Source organism: Erythrolamprus reginae, chromosome 2, assembly GCF_031021105.1.
Source record: "Erythrolamprus reginae isolate rEryReg1 chromosome 2, rEryReg1.hap1, whole genome shotgun sequence".
Classification (NCBI taxonomy): Eukaryota; Metazoa; Chordata; class Lepidosauria; order Squamata; family Dipsadidae; genus Erythrolamprus; species Erythrolamprus reginae.
The window spans coordinates 312,708,248-312,725,372 of record NC_091951.1 but is presented as its reverse complement, the minus strand read 5'-3'; the positions used below and the strand labels follow the sequence as shown (position 1 = coordinate 312,725,372).

Below are 17,125 nucleotides of genomic sequence, written 5' to 3'. Positions count from 1 at the left end.
TTAAATTTATATGATCAAGTCACTTTTTTCAGTGGTGTTGTAACTTTGAACAGTCACTAAATGGACTGCTTTAAGTCAAGGACTACCTGAACATGTTATTTAATTAGCTATAAAGAGCTGGTATTAAGGTCTTACAAGATTGGCAGGGACGTAAACAACACAGCTCAAGCTTATGAACATACTGACAGCATTATTCATTGTACAGTGACCATTAATACAGTTTAGATGTTATACTCTCATTGGATCAGAGTTTGGCTAATACAATTCTTCTGCATCATCATCATCACCGTTACCTGGAAAACTTCTCCATAGGAGAACAGCAAGTTGGTATGATTTCTACAATCTATTTAATGCCAATTACTCCTCTGCATGTTCACACTACAGAATCAAGTCACTAGACTCGAGTCCAAACAGCTCACTTATTACAACACAAACCTAAAGTTCTTTCTTTGAGACTGGAGTTTTGCTGACTAAGATTACACTGGTCAACACACACAAAAAATCATCAGCAAAGGTAATGTCTGTTTTATGGAGTTTGATGTGCTAATTCAAAAATATGCTTAGTTTTGCTCTGTCATGTAAAGTTTCTGATATAGAAGCATTTTTGTTGTTATGTTATTTCTGATATGTAGATTACTGTTTTCTTAATGTCGCCAATATATTTCCTATACTTTATAATAATGATGCTGCTCTGTGGAAACTATACCTGTTACAGAAAACTATATACTGTATATACTTGAAATCAGAATATAAAATGATTCGGAAAATTACAAGGTCAACTGCAATGATTACAAAAAATATTCTTTTTGTAGACCTGTGTTATGAACCTCTATTACTAAGACAGTGGTAGGCAAAGTTAGCTCTTCTCTGACATGAGAACTTCAACTCCCAGAAATCCTGAGCTAGCATGATTGTCTCAGGAATTCTGGGAGTTGAAGTCCACAAGTCAGAGAAGAGCTAGCTTTGCCTACCCCTGTACTATAGAGAAGCTTTCTCAAAGCCAATGTATCTCCTCCAGTCATCTCAAAAAGGAAACGGGGAAGCTCCGATGGTTTCCGAGAAGACGACCAATACAAAAAGCTCCACGAGAGGCTAAAAGCAAACCTCGGGTACCTGCTACGGTCGTTACTACTACTGTCCCCGCTCTGGTGAAGATCTCCAGAGGCGGCAGCGTCACCGGGATGGGGCATCGGACTGTCCTCGGCCGTAGAAGACCGGGTGGTCTGCGCCGAGTCATGTTGACCGTCGGCATCGGTAGTGGTGGTGGTGGCGGCCGCGGCGGTGGCGGTGGTGGTAACCGCCGGGACAATTGAGCTCCCGCTGCCTCCACTATTCCCGCCTCGCCCTGCAGCATTCGGCCGGACATTGGGCTTCACGCTAAACCTGGCGCGGCGGAACATGGTGTAACGAGGCGGAAGGTCCGGCACCGGCTAGAGTCCAGCGTCGCCGGCGAGGCCGCCTCATGTCATCGGCCCGGCTCGGTCCAGCTCCCCGCCCTTCCTTTCTGGGAGAGGACTTCAATCAGCTGCTTAAATCTCGATGGCGTTGTTCGCGTCATCACTCTGCGACAAAAGCAAGACGAAAGGTTTGCTTCTTTATTAACGGTTGGTGTGCTGCCCGCAATGCAGAAATCGAGGTTTTTTGCTTTGCAGATTTGTACTAAAGAAGGGGGGGGGGGTTTGGTGTTCTTAATTCATCGTTGGAGAGGGACGGCCGGCAAATAAATTTTCTAAATAAAGAAATTCCATAACAGAATAACAAGAGTTGGAAGGGATTTTGGAGGTCTTCTAATGTACTAATGTAGTAAAGCCTATGCCATAATTCTCTTTTTTCATTCCTACTTAATGTGTTGTTCTCCTCCCGCAATTCTGTATCATTATTCTGTTTATTTATTTAAGACCTGGCTTTGCCGGCTAGCCTGGGGGCCGTGAATGTAACATCACGTCCGATTTGCAACTGTTTCTGTATATATATGAGTTTAGGGTTTATTATGGGTTTTTCTGTTCCTATTACTAATTATTTGACTTGTTTATTGTATGTACTATTTATTATTGTAAGCCGCCCTGAGTCCCATTGGGAGGCATAGAAGTCAAATAAATTAAATTAAATTATTTTCAGTAAGAAAGAAATACATTACCCTACAATTCCACTAATTAGGGAAGAAGGAGCTGTAATTTCCAGTATTTTACATTGAGACACAAGATTAAAAGAAAAAAACTAAAACACCATTATTATAGAAATTGTGTGAGATAAAGTATCTACTAAGTCTGCACTACTATTACTACTAAGTTTATTTTCATCATTCCTATCACCCATCTCCTCTCACTTATGACTGTATGTCTGTAACTTGTTGCTTGTATCATTAAGATTTTTATTAATATTGTTTCCTGATTGCTTATTTGACCCTTATGACAATCATTAAGTGTTGTACTTCATGATTCTTGACAAATGTATATTTTCTTTTATGTGCACTGAGAGCATATGCACTAAAGGCGTGCATATTGTGGGTCCAATCACACTTGGCCAATAAAGAATTCTATTCTATTCGAACATAAGCGCCTCTTGAGTCCAAGGATTTTCAGAAGTATGTCCTAGTGATTTCAAATGCATTAATATAAAAATTCTCTCTGATGGAGACTAAATCCACTGCTTCTTCCATGTGACAATCATTCAGATAGGTAATGATTGTTTCATTATCTCAATTTTTATCCTTTTTGTAGGCTAAATACAAATACAGTGATCCCCCGGTTATTGCGTCCCCGACCATTGCGAACAGGGTAATTCGCGATTTTTCAACCCGGAAGTCAAAATACCATCTACCCATGCGTGCCGGGCACGCATGCGTAGATGGCAGCGGCTTCCCTGGGTCTTCCCCCTCTTGCTGGCGTCAGCGAGGAGTTTCCCCACCGCCCACGCAAACTCCTCGCTGCCGCTCGCCCGCCCTTCGCCTGCCCACGCCGTTCGCTCCCCCCTCTTGCTGGCGGGAGGGCGAGAAGCCCTCCCCAGCACCCGCTCGCCCGCCCTTCGCCGCTCGCCCGCCCTTCGCCCTGGCCGCTTCTTCCCAGCGGAGAAATTCCAGCCTCCACCTGGTCCCGCCCGATCCTCCTCCCTGAGGCAGCTCGCCCTCCCATGGCCGCTTTCTCCACCCTCCATTGCAAGCCCTCGCCACCGCAGCCAACGCGCGCTGCGATCTTCCGGGCGAGCCAGGCTCAGTGACGGAAGGCAGCCGCTTGGGCCGAGAGGAGCCGGCCTTGATCCGCTGAGCCTGGCTGGCCCGGAAGATCGTAGCGCGCGTTGGCGGATCAAGGCCGGCTCCTCTCGGCCCAAGCGACTGCCTTCCGTCACTGAGCCTGGCTCGCCCGGAAGATCGTAGCGCGCGTTGGCTGCAGCGGCGAGCGAAGCCAAGCCGGCAGCAATGTCGCCGCCGGTGCAGCCAACGCGCGCTACGATCTTCCGGGCCAGCCAGGCTCAGCGGATCAAGGCAGCCGCTTGGGCCGAGAGGAGCCGGCCTTGATCCGCTGAGCCTTCACATTCCTCCAAGTCATTTCGCCGCTCATGTCCTGGCTAAACCGGGCAGCAGGAGACAGGCTTTGAGTTTTGGCTGCGGGGCGAGGGAGTTAGGAAAGTCCTACTTCTCCCCCCGCAGCCAAAACTCAAAGCCTGTCTCCTGCTGCCCGGTTTAGCCAGGACACGAGCGGCGAAATGACTTGGAGGAATGTGAAGCTGAAACCGGCCGGTTTCAGCTTCACATTCCTCCAAGTCATTTCACCGCTCGTGTCCTGGCTAAACCGGGCAGCAGGAGACAGGCGGTGGGCTGGGAGCCGCAGGCGAAAGGAGCTCGGGCATTGTTCTCCGGACCCCGCCCGCAGCCTGGAGAGGGAAAGGGCCGCCGCGGGGCTGAGCGGGCGGGGTCCGGAGAACAATGCCTGGCGCCGCGCTCCGATGCCCGAGCTCCTTTCGCCTGCGGCTCCCAGCAGCACTTTGAATCCAGCAGCTTCTGCTGGATACGGGCGGTGGGTGGGACGAGCGGCGCGGAAGCCAGGGGCTGTGGCAGCTCGCCCCCCCATCGCCCGTATCCAGCAGAAGCGGCGGGATTCAAAGGGATTCAAGGCTAACTTCTGCGCTTGGCTTGAGGACTCAGCTCGGAAGCTGCACGGGTGTTTTAAAAGGTCTCCGCCGGCATGGGGGGCTTCCTACCACCTCCCGAACCCCCAACTCGGGTTTGGGGGGGTGCTAAGAAGCCCCCCATGCCGGCGGAGACCTTTTAAAACACCCGTGCAGCTTCCGAGCTGAGTCCTCAATCTTCGGCTCCTCGCTAGCGCTGCGGAAGTAAAAACACCATCTGCACATGCGCAGATGGTGTTTGTACTTCCGCAGCGCTACTTCGCGAAAACCCGCTCGTTGCGGGGGTTCCTGGAACGGAACCCTCGCAACGAGCGGGGGATCACTGTACAGTGTTCCCTTAATTTTCGCGGGTTCGAACTTCGCGAAAAGTCTATACCACAGTTTTTCAAAAATATTAATTAAAAAATACTTTGCGGGTTTTTTTCCCTATACCACGGTTTTTCCCGCCCGATGACGTCATTTGTCATCGCCAAACTTTCGCCCACCTTTAACAAATATTTTTTTAATAAACTTTAATAAATAAACATTGTGAGTAATAATCTAAATGGTTGCTAAGGGAATATGAAGTTGCAGTTTAGGGGTTTAAAGTGTTAAGGGAGGTCTTGTGATACTGTTCATAGCCAAAAATAGTGTATTTACTTCCGCATCTCTACTTCACGGAAATTTGACTTTCGTGGGCGGTCTTGGAACGCATCCCCCGCGAAAATCGAGGGAACACTGTATAGCCATTTAGTTTAGTCAAAGTTACATTTTTTTGTAAAAAAAAATTAAATACATCACTTCACACATAAATTGATTTCCAAACCTCTCACAATCTTATAGCCAGCTAATTCCAATTTCTCACTATTGTTTTTGAAAAATAGTTCATTTCTCTAGACCAAATTAATCATATAACACTCACCAAAATAATTCATTGGAACATCTGTAAAAATTAACATGTACCAGTAATGAAAAATTATTTGTATCCCATCTTTATTATTTTCATAAATAATGCAAAGCAGAGAACATATCTAAGATATATTTTATTCACAACAAAAATCCTGTGAAGTGGTTGAATTGAGAGAATGACTGACCCAAAGCTGGCTTTCATGCCTAAGGGTGGCACTTGAACTCCTTCCACTTTTTAACTTGATTCTTTAACCAATTGGCAAAAATGTGTGGAAACATAATTGAAAAAGCAGGTGGTTAATATGATGGGATTTCTGAATACAGACTGATAAAGTTAGATGATAATACATAAGACATAGCTATGGTTTAAAAAAAAGAAAATATGGATAACGGACAGTGAAATAGATTAGGAAGAATTGGGTATCTTACGTATGGAAGATCTAAAAGTCAAAATTGAAAGATTATGGTGTTAAGGCAGTTCTTATGTTCCTAGTAGTTACCTAGCTACCCATTGGGTGCCTATTCCTAAAAATTTGGGATGGCACTTAGAATATTGAACTGTCAGTCAGAAAAGACCTCAATGCTGGGACCCTCACACATAACTATGCCAATATATGTTTTAGGTTCGTGAGACCAACTCAATGCTTTACGAAGACTAATAGCAGCTAAAGAACTGGCAGCTGTGACTCCCGTGGTTGTGAATAGAGAATAATAATGGGAAGGACTAGGCTAGGTGAATAAAAATGTCAAATCCAGGTTAAATATGTGGATGACCAGCCATAATATGCATTTATTTATAGCTTTTTAAAAGGGAAACAACCCTATGCTACTCTGTTAGTGGGGGGGGGGGCAGGAGAGAGAGGGGGAAAGGGGAGGAGGGAGAGGGAGGAGATGGAGGGGGAGGGGGAGCAGGAAAATGAGAGGGGGAGAGGAAGAAAGGAGATAGGGGGGGAAAGGAGAGATAAGGAGGAAGAGTGGGGGAGGGAGGAGGATGAAGAGGGGGAGGAAGAGGCAAGAGAGGGGGAAGAGGGAGGGAGAGAAGGAAAGGGGGGAGGGAGAGGTGAGAGGGGGAAGGGAAGAAGGAGGGAGAGGTGAGAGAGGGGAAGGGATGAAAAGGGGAGAGGGAGGGAAAGGGGAGAGAGTGGGAGAGAGCGAGAGAGCCAGCTGACTGGCGACCGCTAACTTGGAAGCTACTAGTTCGCACCCGGGCGAAGAAAGTCTCCAAGTTGAGTCAGCTGCCGAAGCCGACGTCACCATCCAAACAAAGGAGGCTTTTTTTGCTAGAATTGCGCAAGCGCAATAAGAGGCAAGGCGGTCACTGAAGAGCTCCGTTCGGGACGGAGAGAGAGAGAGAGAGAGAGAGCGCTACGTGACGTGACGTCAGGGGGGCGGTCCCTTACTTAATAAAAACTTGGGCGGGCGGGGCCAGGAGAAGGTTCTGGCAGTTGAAGTGGTTGGTGGGGAGTTGCGAAGCTTTGGCGAGCCTAACGGTTGTTATCGCTGGGGTTATTGTTCTGCCATGGCCCGTAAGTATCCCACGCGATCGCCTTCTCTCCCGCCGCCGGAAAGGCCAAGCGGTCCCTCCTGCTGGATCGGTGGTGCCCGGCCGTTAGGGGCCGAGAAGGGACAGTTCCCGGGGCTTTGCGGAGGCCGCAGGCCCGGAGAGGGAGGCGCCCCTCCGCCTGTTGTTCGTGGCATCTCCGCGGTGGGCGGCGATCTTGGGGTCAGCGACCGATTTAATAAAAAGGGGAAGCCCCGCGTCGGGATGGGCGCTGGTTTCTGGATTGCGTTGCCGCTACAAATGTTTCGATCTCTTTTGGGGGACCCGCTCCCGGATCGAGGAGAGGAAGGGGGAGCCCCGGCCGCCCTCTTTTTTGAAGCCTGCCAGGTGAACTGACCTTTCTCGCCGAATTGACGCTCAAATCTGCCCGGTTAAAGGAGCGCTTGAAAAGCGTCGAGAAGGAAGCGCTGAAAAAACCCTCCCGATGTTGCGCTCGGTTGTTCTTCGGAACCGATTTGGAAATAGTTCTTCTTGTTGTTGTTGTTGTTGTTGTTGTTGTTAAGAAACTGAGCCGCCATCCCCCTAGTGTAGTGTATGGTATTTTAGATGTTAGCTCGTCTCCTTGAACAGATGTTGGCGATTGAAGGTACTGTGTTAGTAATTATGACTGAAGTTGATGGTCCGGTGTGAGCTACCTTAAAAACTTTAAAAACAGTTACTCCGTAAACAAATCGGGCAAATAAAACATACCCACTAGATCAGGGGTTTCCAACCTTGGCCACTTTAAGACTTGTGGACTTCAACTCCCAGAATTGGAGACCTTGGTGGCTGAAGAATTGTGGAGTTGAAGCTTTGCTGGCTGAAAAATTCTGGGAGTTGAAGTCCACAAGTCTTAAGGTGGCCAGGATTGGAAACCTTGGTGGCTGAAGAATTCTGGGAGTTGAAGCTTTGCTGGCTAAGGAATTCTGGGAATTGAAGTCTACAAATGACCAAGATTGGAGACTCCTGCATTAGATTGCAGCTGAAAGTCTGAGAAGTACTGTATTTTTCTGAGTATAAGATGCCAACCAGAGTATAAGACGCAACTAGATTTTAGAGGTAGAAAACAAGGAAAAAAGTATTCTGAACCAAATGATGTACTAATATATTATTTAATAATATATCAGTGTAGAAGAATCCTTTTACAAACATGTATATTTTTTACAACCATGGACACTTTTTACAAACTTCAACTTGACAGCTTTAAGACTTCAACTCCCAGAATTTTTCCTCCATTCATGCTAAATGGGGTAATTAGAAGGCAAAAACACCCCTGTTTTTGCAAAAGGAGAGCTGTTTTTTCACAAAAATTGGGTGGGCAAAGGTCTGGGAAGCCTGCAGGGAACTCCTGGGTGTTGGGGGATGGAAAAATGTCTCTGTTTTTGTGACAAATAGGCTGTTTTTTCCACAAAAACAGGACTGTTTTCTGTCAGAACCCAGGAGCTCTCTGCAGGCTTCCCAGACCCAAATGTCCCAAAATGGGACATGGGGCAGGGCTTTGGGACAGCAAAAATTGCTGTATTTGATGCATAAGTTGTACCAACATTTCCACCCTCTTTTTTGGGGGGGGGGGGTGCTTCTTATACTCCAAAAAATACAGTAATGTGCTTAGGGTTGCAACTCAATGAATCCTTATCTAGACTCAGTGGATATCACAGCTAACCCAGTAATTTGATTCTTCTTCTTTTTTACCTAGAAACTTGCAGAACAAAAACTTGCAGTTTCTGTGCAATACTGTACAGTTAGATATTCTGGTTTGGAAATACAAAATGCATAGTCCTTAATGAGTGAATGGAGGATTATCTCGGGTTGGGGTTTTTTTCCCAGGGAGCCACATTTTTAAATATGCTACAGATATATCTTATGATTATAGTGCCTCTTCACTTAAGGAACTAAAAATTATATGCGTGGTTGTTGCCTGCGTAACTTGTTTATCCTTGCACCAGTGCTATAAAATAGGTTAGGCTAAGAGAGAGACTAATTTAGTTTTGTCTTTATAAAATGAGCTTCGAAATAAAAGGTTTAACATGTAAGATTTCTTTGTAGTGGTATGTTTATTTGATGTATTTTATTGGTTTTAGGTTCAGAACATTGGTATTTAACTGGATAGAATTTAGGTTTGCTAAAAATTAAGTGTGCCTAGAAGTGTGTCTTAAGTGTGTATTGTTCACTTTCCCTTTTTTTCTAAGACTTTAAAAAATATTTTAAGAGTTACAAGCAGCAATGGCCCAAAGTGGAATTAATAGAATTCAAAAAGATCTTATTTTCAAGACTGATTTCTAACAATATGATAGATTGTAAACATAGATCCAAATTATAATGCATCCAGGTTAAAATGTACTTCAAACTTGAAGCATTTGCTTCTAAGATCACAGTGTGTTTGAACTATTGTCCATTTTTAAATCATCAAACTGTACTAACAAACTGTACAAACTGTATACTATACAAACTGTATACTGCACGAGTCAAAAAGAGGGCCGGTAAAATATTTACTGACCCCTCGCATCCTGGACACAAATTGTTTCAATTCCTACCCTCAAAACGTCGCTACAGAGTACTGCACACCAAGACAACTAGACACAAGAACAGTTTTTTCCCGAACGTCATCACTCTACTAAACAAATAATTCCCTCAAAACTGTCAGACTTTCTACTAAATCTGCACTTCTATTCTACTAGTTTTTCTCATCATTCCTATCACCCATTTCCTCCCATGTTGACTGTATGACTGTAACTTGTTGCGTATATCCTAAGATTTTTATTAATATTGCTTCTTCATTGCTTATTTGACCCCTATGACAATCATTAAGTGTTGTATCACATGATTCTTGACAAATGTATATTTTATTTTATGTACGTTGAGAGCATATGCACCAAGACAAATTCCTTGTGTGTCCAATCACACTTGGCCAATAAAAATTCTATTCTATTCTATTCTAAAGAGATTCAGCAAATATGCATATGGTTTTCCTAAATTTCATAATGCCAGATAAAATCTTAAAAACTATAATATATTTTACGTTAGGGCCATACAATAATTTTTCATGTGTTCAGCATTTTCAAAATGTTTATATTTTGCTTACAAGATATAAGACCTGCTGAATCAAGTCATAAACCTTTCTAATCTCACATTCTGCATCACTATGGCCAACTGTATGTATTTGAGAAATTCCCAAGCCTGACCTAGAAGGCAATACAGTAGTCACAATCCACTGTTGCTTTCTGGCAATAGGCATGCTAATCATAACCATGAACTTTCTAGCTTGCTTTTAAAACATCCAAATGGGCTACCTATTTTTACTGTAGACAGCAAATTCTAAAAGTATATTATGCTTTTAATAATAAAGTATTTCTGTCAGTCTCTAGAATCTCACTATTTAGATTCAGTAGGTGACTTTGAATTTTAACATTGTAAGAACGTTTTCTGACTATTTTTTAGTGTGTTATTGTACAATATATACCTCTGTCAAACTTTGCCCTCGATTTCAAACTAAATTTCCATATGCTTCCTTGGCAGAAAACTGCTGTTTATTTTAGTTGTTGTTATGTGTAGGGAGCAAGGGAAGTATCTTGATGGAAACATGCAGTAAATATTATTTAGGCAAAAGAGACTAAAATATATTTTAAGCCAAGAGAAACAAGGTAACATTGGAAAGTGGCTTAAGCAAATAGTCCTTTATTTATATGGAATATAAAAAGTAGTACAACACAATTATTAATGTTTGGATAGTTGGCCTACAGTTTATCATTCGTTTAAGAGGGTCACCCCAGCTATTTTAGTTCTGTGAAAGGCATGAAGATGTTTAAGATGATTTGTGAATGGATCAATTTCTTTTTTAAAAGTGGACGTGTTAATTTAATTAAGTTGGTTCATCTTTTTTTTAACATGTTTATGTAACATCTCCATTCCTTCCGCCAGTTCAGAATTGGCATCTGTTCTCTTTCTTCAATAGTGAAGACAAAAGCAAGTAATTCATTCAGTTTCTCTCCTTATTTTTTTCTGATATCTTTAATACTCCCATCATTAGTAGCCCAGTAGCCTCTGGTTGGGTTCTTATTCCAAATAAATCTGCAGATATGTTTAATTTAAATATTACATTTAAAGTTATTCTAAGTCTAAGATATTTGGTTTAATATTCTCTGCTGTATATTCTTCATAATCTTTTGCGTACATTATTTTATCAATTGGTTACATATATTTAGCCAAAATTCACACTTTCCTGTTTTTCTTATTTGAGCAAGACTTCCATTTTTATACTTTTAAAGACATATTTTGTTTTTAAATGCATTTCAGATTGCTATTAAAAAAACAGTTGGTAAAAAGCATAATAGGTTCATAAGAACAGCTGCTAAAAGTTTGCAGTTCCTAAAGATTCAAAACTTAGTTTTATAGTTTAGATAATTTGGGCATGGCAAAGACATCCTTGAGCCAAGGATATTCTTTTTAATGCCACAGTGGTAACTGGATTTGATATTGTGGATTTTATTTTAATATAAAATGTAATTATCAATAATTAGCATAAAACCTGGACTGTTACTTTTACAGGTGGGAACCAGCGTGAACTTTCCCGCCAGAAGAATATGAAAAAAACCCAAGAACACAACAAGGGGAAAAGAAAAGAAGACGCTTTATCAGCTTCTCAAAGGAAACAGAGGTATATTTGCATAATCTGTGACACCTTTCATGTCTCATGAATACAGGTAGTCTGTATTCAGGTAGCATCCAAATTTAAATCAGAGTCCAAGTCAAAGTATTCCTCAAAGTTCCAATTTATTTCCAGAGCCATTCGGGCACCTACACTGGGGAACCTGAATCTGAGCTTTCCACTCAGTTGAAAGTTCACATGCCTTGCCCCTCACCCACAACCTTGTCATGTTGCCCACTCAGGTTCTGCCAGCATGGCAACTCCTTCCACTTCCACCCAGGTGGTGGTCATATGATGGCCTTGAACTTCTGGAAAGAATGCTTTGTGGTTGCATCTGCTCTCTCATGAAATCACCTCTCCCAAGTTCCCATAAACATCAAGCCTTCTACAGATAGCGTGGTAAGCCGTTGATTTATCACCAACTTCTTCACCAACTTGACATAGTCCTTGATTTACAACAGTTCATTTAGTGAACATTCGAAATTAACAGCTGCCCTGAAAAAAGTGACATGACCGTTTTTCACACAACTACATAAAATAATAATAATAATAATTTATTAGATTTGTATGCTGCCCCTCTCCGAAGACTCGGGGCGGCTCACAACAATAATCAAAGACAATATAACATTGCAACAAATCTAATATTAAAAGAGAACAATATATAAAACCCCAACAATTAAAAAATCATGCAACACATACATACCAAAAACATAAAATATAAAAGCCTAGGGGAGGTGTCTCAGTTCCCCCATGCCTGGCAATACAGTAATTTACGAAAGACTAGGGTGAGGGCTGTTCTAATCTCCGGGGCGAGTTGATTCCAGAGGGCCGGGGCCACCTTAGAGAAGGCTCTTCCCCTGGGGTCCGCCAAACGACATTGTTTGGTCGACGGGACCTGGAGAAGGCCAACTCTGTTGGGATTTGTGTGGTAGAAGGTGGTTCCGGAAGTATTCTGGTCCACTGCCATGTAGGGCTTTAAAGGTCATTACCAACACTTTGAATTGTGACTGGAAACTGATCGGCAGCCAGTGCAGGCCATGGAGTGTTGTAGAAACGTGGGCGAATCTGGGAAGCCCCACAATAGCTCTCACGGCCGCATTCTGCAGATCTGAAGTTTCCAAACACTTTTCAAAGGTAGCCCCATGTAGAGAGCGTTGCAGTAATCAAACCTCGAGGTGATGAGGGCATGAGCAACTGTGAGCAATGACTCCATGTCCAAGTAGGGCCGCAACTGGTGCACCAGGCGAACCTGGGCAAACGCCCTCCTCGCCACAGCCGAAACATGGTATTCCAATGTTAGCTGTGGATCAAGGAGGACGCCCAAGTTGCGAACCCTCTCTGAGGGTGTCTACAGTTCCCCCCTCCAGGGTAATGGGTGGACAGATGGAATTGTCTTTGGGAGGCAAAACCCACAGCCACTCCATCTTGTCTGGGTTGAGTTTGAGCTTGTTGACACCCATCCAGACCCCAACAGCCTCCAGGCACCGGCACATCACTTCCACTGCTTCGTTGACTGGACATGGGGTGGAGATGTATAACTAGGTATCATCAGCATACTGATGATACCTCACCCCATGCCCTTGGATGATCTCACCCAGCGGTTTCATGTAGATATTAAATAGCAGGGGGGAGAGGACCGACCCCTAAGGCACCCCACAAGGGAGAGACCTAGAGGTCTACCTCTGACCCCCCACTAACACCGACTGCGACCGACCGGAGAGGTAGGAGGAGAACCACTGAAGAACAGTGCCTCCCACTCCCAACCCCTCCAGCCGGCGCAGAAGGATACCATGGTCGATGGTATCGAAAGCCTCTGAGAGGTCAAGAAGCACCAGGACAGAGGACAAGCCCCTGTCCTGATCCCAGCAGAGATCATCCATCAACACGACCAAAGCAGTTTTGACATATATTGATGACATGATCAAAATTCAGATGCTTGCCAACTGACCTATATTTAGGACAGTTGCAGTATCCTGGGGTCATGTAATCATTTTTTGGTGATTTTCTGATAAATGTTTATGGAGATTCTTCGTCATTCAAGTCATGTCCCAAAGGTGCTCTTTCAAGAGGCAACAGGATTTTCTGGCTTATCTTCAGCTCTGGATGGATTTATATTCCTTGCAGACCGCTGGTATAAGGCCTAGACTCCTTCACAGGAATTCCACCCATTCACTGATAAAGGTATATGGATGATACCTGGGTCAAGAATCAGAATACAGGAATTGGAAGCATTCACCAAACATGGACAAATACATAAAGTTCACAAAGGAAGAGGATAAGGAGATTAGTTTAGCCTTCCTTGAGTACAACATTAAAGCAGACAAAATCCCTATCATTGAAGTTTGCAGAAAACTCCCACACAGAGATCAATATTTTCATTTGATTCCCACCACCCATTGGAGCACAAAATGGGAGTCATCAGAACCCTACACCAGTGTTTCCCAACCTTGACAAGTTGAAGTTATCTGAACTTCAACTCCCAGAATCCCCCAGCCAGCATTCGCTAGCTGGGGAATTCTGGGAGTTGAAGTCCAGATAGAAGATTGATGGCAGAAAAACACCTCCGGGTCCATCTAGTCTGCCCTTATACTATTTCCTGTATTTTATCTTAGGATGGATATATGTTTATCCCAGGCATGTTTAAATTCAGTTACTGTGGATTTACCAACCACATCTGCTGGAAGTTTCTTCCAAGCATCTACTACTCTTTCAGTCAAATAATATTTTCTCACCTTGCTTCTGATCTTTACCCCAAACTCAGATTGTGCCCTCTTGTTCTTGTGTTCACTTTCCTATTAAAAACACTTCCCTTCTGAACCTTATTTAACCTTTTAACATATTTAAATTCCCTCCCCTGCTTTGGATCTCTTTGAGGGAAGGTGGCCAATCAGTGGAAAGGTGTAAGAAACAGGGACCCAGAGACACAAGGGGTGGGTGGATGTTAAGAGTGCCTGGAAACTGAGCTTTTGGGCCAGGGGAAGGTAGGTGGGTGGGGGGCTCTTAGGAGGTTTGCAACAATTGGCAGGAAAAAAATGGTTTTTCTGCAAACATAGAACAGTGTTTCCCAACCTTGGCAATTTGAAAATATCTGGACTTCAACTCCCAGAATTCCCCAGCCAGCATTTGCTGGCTGGGGAATTCTGGGAGTTGAAGTCCAAATCTCTTCAAGTTGCCAAGGTTGGGAAACACTGACATAGAAGATACCTTCAAGTTGCCAAGGTTGGGAAACACTGCCCTACACCACTGAACTGAAGGCCTGCCTACCAGCAAAGATGGGAAAGGGAAAGAACTAAAGCACATCAAGGAAGCCCTCAGAATGCGTGGCTCCCATGTGGGCCTTCATCGAATCTCAAAAAAGACTCTACAGAAGCTCCTTTACAACAGCTAACCCCATCGTCATTCTATACAATGCAGGAATATCAAAAAAGCTCAGGAGGATCTTCAGTCCACACAACATACATGCACACTTTAAACCCAGGAATACACTAAGGCAGAAGCTTGTCCATCTCAAAGATAAAACACCCAGAAACAACTGAGCAATGTAGTACATGCAGGCCAATGCAGTGAGCCATATGCAAATTTGTACATTGGGGAAATAAAACAACCACTTCATAAATGGATAGCACAACATAGGAGAACAAACTCACCAGGACCAGATTTAGCAGTCCATCTGCATTTAAAAGACAAAGACCACTCTTTTGAAAACAGCAAAGTCCACATTTTTGACAGGGAAGACCGCTGGTTTGAAAGAAGGGTCAAAGGCCAGCTATGTCAAAATTGAACATCCCTCTCAGCAGAGGGGGAGGGATAGGACATCCTCTATCTCCAGTTTATAACACAGTCCTTTCAGCAGTTTCAAGAAGGCTTCACCAGACCCTGATGAAACATAGAAGCATAGAAGTCTGACGGCAGAAAAAGACCTCAAGGTCCATCTAGTCTGCCCTTATACTATTTTCTGTATTTTATCTTAGGATGGATATATGTTTATCCCAGGCATGTTTAAATTCAGTTACTGTGGATTTATCTACCACGTCTGCTGGAAGTTTGTTCCAAGGATCTACTACTCTTTCAGTAAAATAATATTTTCTCATGTTGCTTTTGATCTTTCCCCCAGCTAACTTCAGATTGTGTCCCCTTGTTCTTGTGTTCACTTTCCTATTAAAAACACTTCCCTCCTGGACCTTATTTAACTCTTTAACATATTTAATTGTTTCGATCATGTCCCCCCTTTTCCTTCTATCCTCCAGACTATACAGATTGAGTTCATTAAGTCTTTCCTGATACGTTTTATGCTTAAGACCTTCGACCATTCTTGTAGTCAGTCTTTGGACCCGTTCAATTTTGTCAATATCTTTTTGTAGGTGAGGTCTTATGACAGATAAACCTCCAGGTGCCCTTAATGATTTGTTAAAAGAATGCAAATGACCAGCTGTCTGCAAGGAGTATAAATCCTTCCATTTCTCTCCATCCAGTCAGAACTGAAGAAGCTTCTTGGGTGAGAAGTGAAACATCTTCAAAGAAAAACCAAAAAGTCCAGTTGCATTTTGAAAAAGCACCTTTGGGATTTTCTGATAATCAGAGTCAATGGGGAAACCTGATCTTAACGACCCTGTTACTAATTTAATAACTGCACTGATTTACTTAACCTGGCAAGAAAAGTTGTAAAATGGGGCAAAGCTCACTGTACAAATGTCTCACTTAGCAACAGAAATTTTGGGATCATTTGTAGTCCTAAGTCGAGGACTACCTGTACATAATACAAGTCCGGCATAACATTTTTCTATGCTCAGAACAGCTAGAAGTTTTGCTCTTTTGAATTTATTGATATTAAATTAATGAGTTTACTGGAGATTTAATTGTGATGTTCTGACTCTGTAAAAATTGGCACCACAAACTGACCACCTTCTTTCCCTTTTTACAGAGATTCTGAAATTATGCAGCAGAAGCAAAAAGCGGCAGATGAGAAGAAGACTCATCAGGGAGGATCAAAATAATATGTGGCTACAGAGAGGACCTAATAATGCTGCAGCATCTCAAAATATAGGGCCTAAAAAGACATATTTGTAAAGTAGCCAGCCATTAAATGGTTAATGTTTATCTTCTACTTGCTTGCTTGTCCAGTATGCAGTTATTTTAGAATGTATGGTTAGTATTGTGTATTTGCAGCTGACTTGGCTTTGAATGAATTACTAGAATCTGGTCCAATAAAATTGGATTTTAAGGTTGTATTTCCCTTTGCATGCCTGTTAGTAACAGTAGCAATAGCCAGAATGTATTTTATTGTTAAAATGTTTGCTCAATAAATTGCTTGTGTGATTTTACTAGTTATTATATATGCAAGTAAGATGGGAAATGTATATGGCAGCACTCTTACATTCAGAAGTGATATTTTAAAAGGATAGGTATCTATACTTGCTTTCCACTTTGTAAAAGGTCAGCTGTAAAGTTAATCATAAATTATTTTTACAATAAAAATATTGCATGACATATTGTCAAAATTGGGTATTCAAGAAGTTGAACGAAATAGATTTTCAGTTATTGCTGGGAATATGACATAATTTTTAGAGAATCCTTTGTCACATTTAGCACAAATAACTTGCCTTTCATCATGAGTTCTAACTTCAATCTGAGTATTTAATACCATTCTTCAGTAATTTGCAAGTCAAGATTCTCTCTCTGTAAAATTGCAATTAAAATCTAATTTGAATTAAAATATAAACTATATTATCTTTTGATTAAAACTTGGTTTGGTTGTAAGTGCAGCAGTCAGGGAATGCGTTGCTTAACTTTATTGATGTACAAGATTATTTCCACGACAGTTGGTAAGGACATTATTTGAACAATTAGTTTTACATGCCTAATTGTGTTTCAGCTTGGGACAAAATCAGGCTGACCTAGAATTAGATCAAGCGAATATTCTGAGAACA

At 42.7% G+C, this 17,125-nt stretch overlaps 2 protein-coding genes across 7 annotated transcripts in view; one reads left to right on the top strand and one right to left on the bottom strand.

Moving 5' to 3' along the window:
* The window catches only part of BDP1 (BDP1 general transcription factor IIIB subunit), a 62,774-nt gene extending 61,201 nt beyond the window's left edge, over positions 1-1,573 (bottom strand). For 3 of the 4 annotated variants that reach the window (XM_070743116.1, XM_070743117.1, XM_070743120.1), the window contains exon 1: positions 1,114-1,573. In XM_070743116.1, the coding sequence (XP_070599217.1) occupies positions 1,114-1,400 (287 nt within the window). In that variant the 5' untranslated portion in view covers positions 1,401-1,573. The remainder of the gene's footprint in view (positions 1-1,113) is intronic. The other variant, XM_070743119.1, reaches the window with a different exon arrangement.
* Positions 1,375-16,911, top strand: SERF1B (small EDRK-rich factor 1B). Of its 3 annotated transcripts, none has more exons than XM_070743127.1 (3): positions 1,375-1,585; positions 11,099-11,207; positions 16,120-16,911. In XM_070743127.1, the coding sequence occupies exons 1-3, from the start codon at positions 1,540-1,542 to the stop codon at positions 16,190-16,192; spliced, it is 228 nt and encodes a 75-aa protein (XP_070599228.1). In that variant the 5' UTR covers positions 1,375-1,539; the 3' UTR covers positions 16,193-16,911. The 3 variants fall into 3 exon arrangements, with proteins under 3 accessions (XP_070599228.1, XP_070599227.1, XP_070599229.1); XM_070743126.1 differs by having other exon boundaries at positions 1,448-1,604; XM_070743128.1 differs by lacking the exon at positions 1,375-1,585 and adding an exon at positions 6,413-6,539.
* The last annotated feature ends 214 nt before the right edge of the window (positions 16,912-17,125 follow it).